The sequence below is a fragment of the Brachyistius frenatus genome, unplaced genomic scaffold, assembly GCF_029030835.1.
Source record: "Brachyistius frenatus isolate BFR_SWC_R1_liver_20210118 unplaced genomic scaffold, ASM2903083v1 Contig_335, whole genome shotgun sequence".
NCBI lineage: Eukaryota > Metazoa > Chordata > Actinopteri > Embiotocidae > Brachyistius > Brachyistius frenatus.
Genome location: NW_027210934.1, coordinates 236,302 through 246,064, shown reverse-complemented (window position 1 = coordinate 246,064; position 9,763 = coordinate 236,302). Strand labels below are relative to the sequence as shown.

Genomic DNA, 9,763 nt, shown 5'->3' with positions numbered 1-9,763 from the left:
AGATAAATAATAGATAGATAGATAGATAGATAGATAGATAGATAGATAGATAGATAGATAGATAGATAGATAGATAGATACTTCATTAATCCCACAAGGGGACATTTTTTTCTAGAAATCATTTAATATTTGTATTGTAGGAAAAAGTTTGTGCCCCAGTTTGCTGCATTAAGTAATCCTCATCTAAATCACAATAAAGAGCAGCACAGGATGCAACTTCCTACTTTCGGAAAGGTTTATATATAAATGCAGATTATTGTAAAGGGAATGCCTTATTTTTTCTGGACCCTGAATATACACTTTAATATACCACTTTCACGGTCCAGATTTTCAGAAAGGGTCATCTAATCATGACGAGGTAGCAAACTTCTGACACATCACTAGAATTATTAACGCTTTATTAAACATTAGTTACGACACATCAAGCCTTCATATTACTATTACTATTATTATTAATTTACCCATGTTGTCTTTAGCCTTTTCCTCATGTGTTTGTCATACTGTTTTGTATCTGTGCTGTTTGTGTCACTGTGTGGACTGTGCTGACAGGTCATCATTGTAAATGAGAATTGGTTCTCAATTGATTTTACCTGGTTAAATAAAGGTCATATATATACAGACTGTTGGAGACTGAAGGTTATCTGGAGCTCAGATAGAATAATAGAGATGTGGTTTAGAGTTACAGCTCAAAGAGGTTTGAGCAGAGCTCCTGTTATCTCCACAAGAACAAGTTATTTCACTTTGAAATACGTTTTTTTAACTTTAATTTTTTCATTCTGACCGTGTTGAAGAGAAATTTTACAAATAAAAAATAAACTTGTCTGTGCAAGGGCGACATTGTTTCTACTTAAAACCATCTTCAGCATTACTTGTCACCTATTAGCTAACATACACACGTCTTCCATAAACTAAAACCCACAATATTACACAATCAACCAGACACCACATGAATACTTGCACACAATAAATTGTAAATTTAATTTTTGCCTTTTAAGTTGACCAAAAAAACAGAATCCTGTGTTCCAAAACTACAGTCACTAAATACAGGAACCCATACAAAACCTACAAAATGCAACAATTACAAACATTTTGTTCAACATATAACAATTGTACAGTATAAATTTATACAATACTGTTTTTGTTTTTATTTGGCACTTGACCACAAGATGCTTTTTTGTGTTTTAACAGAATTTACACCTGACAGCTTTAAAAAAAAAAAAAAAAAAAAATAATAAAAAAACAATGAAAGCAACACATTGAGACAGTTTCATTGCAGTAGTTGTGATTCTGTTTGTTGGTCTGTATCTTTTTTTTTCTTTACAAAAAAACCCAAAACAGCAGTTTTTCAATTGAACATTCAAAGCTTTTCTAATTTTAAAACAATGCAGTAATGTTAGCGTGGCCTCCGTGGAGCTCCCCACTGGTCCTGGCTGGACTTTCTTAAAATCTGGAAGAGGTTTTTATTTTTCTCTTTTTATGTTTTCTATTGAAGAAGTGAAAGACAGAAACAAGCAGAGCAGATTGGACCAAATAAATGGATCTGATTTGAGTTTAGTGGGACACCAGCGCTGACGTCTGACCCACAGCAGTTCGTATTGATGCAACACCGTCCACTGGACAGTCTGCTGCTCTGTGTGTGTGTGTGTGTGTGTGTGTGTGTGTGTGTGTGTGTGTGTGTGTGTGTGTGTGTGTGTGTGTGTGTGTGTGTGTGTGTGTGTGTGTGTGTGTGTGTTGGGCTCTGGTACATACAGCTGGATGGTGATTTCATTTTTGATCTCAGCTGAAACAGAAGAAGCTCTCAGCTCTGACTACCCAGCGTCTTCATATGTAATGTATATGTACGTGCTGGTCGTCCTGCAGCTCCTCCTCTGATGAACCCATCGATGTGTCAGCGTTGGCGGTCCACACTCTGTCAACAACACTGACCACTGGCACTACTAACGCTGGCAGTACTAACATACAGAAGCGAGCACAGAGCTGGATGGGCAACTGGCCGTTTCATATCCATAAACGTACATTAAAAACACACACATGCGCATAAGTCACATGCATACGTGTTATGTTCGTCCCCCATGTACAACGACTGATTCAACATGCGGCATTTCAGAACATCTAAAAGTGAGCGTGAAGAGCGTCTTTGTTCTTCACATTGTAAAAGTCAAAAAAAAGAAAGAGGTTTGCATGCTTGATATCCCGCAACAGCTTAAATAAACAAAAATCTTTTCATTATTATTATTTCACAACATTTGTTCTGAACTGAGCATTGTGGACTAAGTGGATTTGCTTTACAAATTTAGGTGCACTGTACTCAAATGCTTGGAAAGACTAGTTTTCTATGTTTACCTTAAGCTAGAGTGTTGTAACACCCTCTGTGTTGTTGTCATGGAAACAGATGATGATAGCTAGAGGGATCCTTGTCATCCTTCCACTACATCAGTGAGGCTTCACAAAATCAAACTACTGATTCGGGTGCATATGCATAGTAGCATAAACGTACGTGTTGTTGTTGTCCCGGGAAAAAAAATGAAACAAAGTCTGTCAAGTTTGCAAAATACACAAACACACGTACATTCTCACAGTAGAAAAGGAGAAACTGAAAGCATTACTTGTTCTGAGTGAAGGACAAACTTCACAGGCCCTCGCTGCAGATGAAATCCTCTCACCTACAGAATGTCCTGCTACTCAGCACCATCATGTCTCTCTCTCTCCTGGTCTCATGCACACACTCTGTCTATTACACATTAGAGTGATGGAGGCTCCGTGTGGCCCCGGCTGGAGCCTCAGAGGGTACAGAGAGCTGAGCAAAGACACTGATACAGAGACTCCAGTTTATACTGCATATATACAACCTCCTGTAAACCTTCTTCATACTCTGACAAGCCCAAAGCAGAACTGAGGGACTCAATTACAATCGGTGGGGTTTGAAACCTGATGATAATCAGTCTTTATGGAGTTTGGAGGGTTTAGATAAACGGCTTGAAGGGTGAGGGTGGGGTGGGGTGGGGGTGGGGGTGGGAATGTGGCTCCTTTGCCCGTCTTTGAAAGTCCTCAGTACAAATTGAAGGCCTGTCTTCTTCATCGTCATCATCTCGTCATTCTTCATCATCAGTCTGCTCCATGGTGGAGAGTTACGGGCATTTCGAGTCACCCAAAGAAACACTGAGGAGACACAAATGAAGGAGAGCAGTCATATGGTGGTCATTGTTATCACCTGCTGTCATGTAATCGAATGTCAACATCTAATCATTTTGGGCCCTTTTTTGCTCTCTTTAATCTTTAATACTTGAATATTCGGATGCTGAAGTTCTGGTCACAGATGTATTTCGTTTTTTTGTGTGACCCAGAGAATTAAGTAGCAGAAAAATAAATGTACATCTCAAAACTATAGGCGTAAATCCAATATTTGCATGAGGCAGTTCATTTCCAACATTGGCCTGATTAGACAGAGCACACTGAAGGTCACAGTGTCCCCCCACAGTACACGTAGCGTTACCTCGAATTAACTTCTGTTCCCTCACAATATTTAATAATCCCTCTGATCCGTATGAACAGCTGCTGCGTTGGTCTGGTCCTGTTCTGATGCCAAGTAACAGAGTCCCTCTGCAGATACAGTACTACAGGGAGGAGAGATGATGTCACTCATGCTCTCTGCGCTGTAACTGTCTCAACCTGTCAGATGTGTCCTCTAGTTTTCTTTCTGCGGTCAGGACCAGCAGTGATCATATAAAATACATAAACCTTTGTCATAATACAGTTGAGCCTTTCTCTACGAATCAGAAGGAACTGAATGCTAAATATCACAGGAGGAATGCAAAAGTAGTCCAGAAAAAGTTCTCCACGGTGATCTTTAGGGGTCCATGTGATACAAGCAGAGATATTATAGGGTATATTAAAGTATATCATTCTTTACTAATAAATGAATACCAATGAGTTCAGTCAGGCAACAGTAATACCTGATTGTGAGAGAATGATTCTTTCCAAAAATCCCCAAAACTCAAAATAAGTCGCATGTTACAGATCCATGTTTTATAGTCAACTGTGACGCTTTAAAGCTGCTTTACAATTGGGATTCACACACTTTACAACTTTATCCACGATGGAAAATACAACCACAACAAACTGGACAATTCATTCACATTCAATTAGACATGTGAATTTGAGCAACTTAAAATCTCTTTCACTTTTCTAACGACGTAAACAGCAGAAAAAGAGTCAAAACAAACCTTTAGTGAAGGAGAGGTCACAAATTCTGTCTCCAACAATAACCACTCGCCATGACTGAATAGAGACTCATATGAGGTCAACCTTCCCTCTCTGAGCTACTCTCCCTCCACTGCAGCTCAGCAAGGGAACTCTGTTGTGACTGGAATTGTGAGTCTGCTGCATCCTTTCAGAGCTGCATCATCAACCACAACTGTCAGCTCCAAAGTGTGTACAGGGCAGCAGGAGGAGGCGCCGGAGACACTCAGAGACCAGCCGGGCTGCTGTTGTCATATTTTCACTGCAACCACAGTCGATTTAATGAGTCACTGATTTCGTGATGCATAGATCTCTGCTCCATATTCTCTGATATTCAGCTTGTAGCCTGCCGCTGACCAGATTCATGCGGCAGTGACAGCTTAGGTAGAAAGCGCAGCTCCCTCCAAAAAAAAAGTAAAAAAGTATAGAGCTTAAACTTTAAAAGAAGGTGCTTCCTACACATGGGGGCTTTAAAGACGAAGCAGTTTCACCTGCCACCTCCAACAAAGTGTCTTATATCAGGCCATGAACTACATGTAGTCACAAAGCCGGTGACATGGTGGATGATCCATCCCACATCCTGCACCGCGCACACACACACTCTGAATAGATTCCCTTCAGCAGCTGTTTTCTCTGCCTGGGAGGCACCAGCATTCGTAGGAGAAGCACCTTGGTTCCCGAGGCTGACCCTCGGCCCTCGGCCCTCCTCCGGTACTTTCACGGACGCCTGCGCGCCTTCGAACCGACTACACGGTGTTGCATTGAAGTTTGTTTTATAAACCGAAGTTTCATTTCATTTACCACGACCACAGAAGAGATGTCATGTGAAGGTGCTGAGTGTGAGTCTTACAGGTTGTGTTGATGCCTCCGGTTTAGAACTGGCCAGCACTGCTGGGATCGCACTGCAGCAGGCGGACGATGGAGGGGTCGCTCTTCGCTCCTTTGATGAACTCCTCCAGAGACAGCTTGCCTAAAACACACACAACAGCAGCATGATGTCAGAGCACAGCAGGAACCGGAGGGAGGAGACGGTGCTGCAGACAAGACACATCAAAAAACATTTGGATCAGGTTATCAGAGAAGTTAAAGGTAAAAAAAGAAGAAACCTCTTGTTTTAGAAAAACCTGCCGCTCCCACACATTACAGGGACACATTTCAGAAGACATGTTGTTCTTAAAAAAAGAGTAAAGGACTGTAATTGCAGTGAATTATGGTGCATTTGATCTCTAATTGTCTTGGTTACTCGTTCTGCTTCTGTAAATGTGTCTCTTAGATTCTCTGCTTTATAGGCGGCTCCATGTTGTGATAAGGACCGGTCCATGTCGGGGCCACTCATCGGAGAAACAGATGCCCTGAATAAAACACTTCATGCCTGTTGACCTGAATTCAGGAGATGCTGGGATGTGACTGCAAACGTTCTGATCTCTTCTGGTTCTTTTGATTGTTCTCGCTGAAGAGCCGTCACAACCTGATGACGTTCCACTTCTTGCCAACAGGTGGCAGTGTTGGGATGACTCTCCTGTAGCAGACAGTCTCCCCACACTGCTCGTGATTCTCATTAGAAGCAGCAAAATGAAGACAGCACACTTCCATGTTGTGGTCAGCGAGCTCCCTCTTGCTTTATCTCGCTGTCCTTGTTCTGCTGTCACTTTCCTCCCTGTTCCTCCTCTTCCTCTTCATCCTCCTCCTCCTCTTCCTTCTCCTGCTCTTCCTCCTCCTCCTCCTCCTCCTCCTCCTCCTCCTCTTCCACCCACTCCTCTGTCACTACTCCACCCACCCACACTACTCTCTAAATCCTCCTCGCCCATCTCTCTCTTCCTCCCGTCATCTTTCTGGATCTCCACATGGCGTGCTGGTGGTTGCGTCCATCTACAGTTCACTCATGTGTTGATTCTGACTAAAAGTTCAGGTCAGGTGTAACTCTGTCTTCAGGCTGCAGCGGCTGGTTTGTACGATGATAACAGATAATCAGGAGACCAGCTGCTCAACACATCTGCATTCTCTTCACACAAAATCAATCGGTCAATGCAGCAATCAGGAAAACATTTCTCTCAGATTGTTCTGAAATTCTTTGTTGGTGAAGCATTAAAAAAGCTTTGCACAGCAGTACCTGCCAAATGTATCAAAACAGACTGCATTTTAATATCTGTTGGATCTTTGCTTGATCAAAATGCTTAAAGATACATACACATGCATATATCTGCATTGAAATAAATTGGGTTGAAAACACATCTTTCCAGCACAAGTCTCCAAAACGGCCATTTAAATAAATCCACAGCTCTCAGTTAGACTGAGTAACAAGTGAACATGAGGATCCTCATGAAGGGAGGATTCATTATTCTACCTAATGCTTCACCTGCCACTGGTTCTGATGTTGTGGCTGATCGTTGTACATATAAAAGGTGTGGTTAACCATTCAGCCCACCCAGCATGTACGAGAATTCAAGAAGGTACATGTCAAAGACTAGAAGCACAAATGCAATAAAATGAAGACAGTCCTGCTTTCATGGATGCTGCTTCCTGAACAGCCTCGCACCTCTACGAGAAGTGTGTGCAGTTAAACTCCTTCAGCTGATGACAAGTTCTCTGTTTACTGATAAATTAAATGTAGAAACTCTGAAACCACTCCCACTAAGTGAGGTGAGCCTACCGTCTCTGTTGGTGTCCATCTGCCTGAAGATCTTCTCTGTCCTCTTCTCAGGCGTCGACTCGTCTTCAGGCATCTTCATCACAGAGGACACCATCTTGTATATTGCCTACAGAGGGACACACTGAGGTCAGACACACTGGAAGGTGTTGGGCTGCTAATCACCGTCTCTACGAAGGTCACAGCTGGCCGATGTCCACGGCTCCTCACCTGCCTGAGACCAACCGCTGGATTAGATGTTGCATGTTAACTTTTCATCGTTGCTGCAGTTCTAACTGAACGTCTCTTTACTTGCATCCCTCTCAGGTCCAGCGTTATTGTGCTCAAAGTGAAGGTCATGTGACTGAAAAATCTCTTAAGTCTCTTCTATTTTATCCAATTTCTTGAAATTTTACCATAAACGCTTCATCTTCTGTCCTCAAAACTATAATAATGGAACAAAGATTAGTGTCTTATTTTCTGCTATTCTTTGCAGTACTTTTCTTTTCAGCCTGTAAAATCAGTGCTGCTTCTCTTCAGCTTGTTTTCCTAAAGATTCCTTCAGAGTTGCCTTGATAGTTAACAGAAAACTCAGTTTTCGACACCCTCAGACGGAGAGTAAAAACTCGAGAGATCCCGAAGAGCCCACGCAAAGCAGTTCGCCACACAAGGGATCTTATGTAACATGTTCCCTATGATATTTCATTTATTGATACCAGGGACATTTATTCTGCTGTGTCACAAAGACAAACACACAGATGAGTCGATATGAAGAATATCCACAGTGCCTGTAGTCCAATATGTCAGCTGGTTGCACTGCTTCGACGCTCTGGGATCACAGATTGGTGGTTCAGGTCGGGGGTGGGTGGGGGGTGGGGTGGGCAAACATACACAATCCCCCACAGACTATTTATCCGTGTTGTGTCTCCTCGGCTTTCTGTTGCGTTGCAGGCTGTTTGGCAGTAAACAGTGAAATCACAGCCCACTCTCTCTGTCGCTAATAAGGAGGCGGGTTTGAGGGGAATGGGAGCTGACATGTGAACAGAAGAGGGCTGATTGTGATTACAGTGCAGCCAGAGCTTTATATAGGTGCTGGTTAGCGGCTCAGCTCCCGGGTCACGGTGGAGTCGAGGGACAAGCAGCAGCCACAGATAATATCAGCCTTCATTTCAGTGTGGAGCTGCCTCTGTTATTAATTGAAATCCTTCAAACTGCTCTGAGTGTTTAGTGCATTTAGCCAATATTACATGTTAGGGGTTTAGCTGCTGCTCTAATCCAGAGCAGCTAGTGGAATAAGATTACATTTCTAAATCTCCAAATTACAAGCAACCAATAGGAAGAGAAGCGATCTGGAGCTCACAGCCTCTCAGTAGTCTCAGCTACACAGAGCTGTGAAAGCAGAGCCACAGAGGAGCGTTGGTCTCAAACCAACTCATCCTTCACTTCTTCATGTCCCATGAATGCAGATCACCTGATTTTATAATTCTTCTACTGAGGTTTCTTACTGTCAATCAACAAAAACACCAAAACCAACAACCAATAAATTGCACTAATGAATCTAGTTTTTATATCCAAAACACAACAAGACTAAGAATGAAGCTCTACGTGGACGAAGCAGCAACTACCAAGGCTGTCTCCGAAAACCTCCCCGACTCAACCCTTCACATTCAAAGAGCACAAAGACAACACACACACACACACACACACACACACACACACACACACACACACACACACACACACACACACACACACACACACACACACACACACACACACACACACACACACACACACACACACACACACACACACACACACACACAGACAACACAGACAGACAGACAGACAACCAACCACTCGTACTCACGCACAGGGAGAACATACAAACTCCACACTAGAAGAACCGGGTCGAGGTTCTGCCTTCGTTCACCTGCTGGTCCTGAAGTTACACGAAAACCCTCACAGGATGCTGTCATGCCATATTTCCGTAAATCCCTCTCCTGGCACTGATGAAACACCTCATCTTATTAAAATGACATTCCCCCCAAAGATTCCTCTGAATGTAGCTCGACAGCTGTTCCTCCACTCAGAGCCTCTCCGCCGCCTCGAGCAGCTCCGTGATATGGAGAGCTCCATCACACTGGTCGAAGGATTGCTGTCTATGAATATGAGTAGTGAATGAAGAATGAATAGTAGATTAAAGAGCATCACAGGTCAACCTGTTTGTTGGTGTAAAAACTACAAACTCAGCTGTTTTAGGAACTCACTGAATGCTTGAAGCTTTTAGAGATTTACATCTTCAGAGGAAAGATGTGGGTTCGGACATTTGCTCTTAATAGAATAATGCTAGTTTGATCTGTTAATACAGTCTTCAGTGACCAGGCAGAGGAACTCTCTTGCACCATAAGTAAGGCCACAATCTCTGGTTTGATTTTTCTTCTCAACACGCAGACAACAAGCTTTATCTTAATTAGTTGAGGCTTTCCATCTTATCTTCTTCACATACGACACGCTGCCAGCTGGTGTTTCCTCCATACAGCTGAGTCTCTGTCTCCTCTCACCTTCTACTGTGGATTCTTGTTATTTCTCTTGCAAGTGTAACATTGAAAACGAGCTGCATGTTTCGTTCTCTTCTTGTTTTTCACCCAGGTATGTTTGTACATTTTAGAGAGACTTGGTCGAGCTCAAGCAGCATCCCTTCTACAACCTGAGCGTCAAAGAGAGAAAAAAGAGGCTTTGAGCAGGAAGCTTTCAGACAAGAACACAACGTTGTCTCCTTTGAAAGCAGAAACAGCCGGAGCTGCACTTAAGTGAGGACAAAAGAAAGAGAAAAAAGCACATATGCAGCTACAAAGCCACAGGTCTGAAATAATACCTGACCACTTCTGAGTGTGA

The 9,763-nt window shown here is 42.8% G+C and overlaps 1 protein-coding gene across 2 annotated transcripts in view; it reads right to left on the bottom strand.

The window, feature by feature from the left end:
* Window positions 1-951: 951 nt before the first annotated feature.
* Window positions 952-9,763, bottom strand: part of ncalda (neurocalcin delta a) — a 44,396-nt gene continuing 35,584 nt past the window's right edge. For both annotated transcript variants that reach the window (XM_069723588.1, XM_069723587.1), the window contains exons 3-5: window positions 6,890-6,995; window positions 5,090-5,209; window positions 952-3,159 (exon numbers count right to left, since the gene is read on the bottom strand). In XM_069723588.1, coding sequence (XP_069579689.1) covers window positions 5,112-5,209; window positions 6,890-6,995 — 204 coding nt within the window. In that variant the 3' untranslated portion in view covers window positions 952-3,159; window positions 5,090-5,111. The remainder of the gene's footprint in view (window positions 3,160-5,089; window positions 5,210-6,889; window positions 6,996-9,763) is intronic.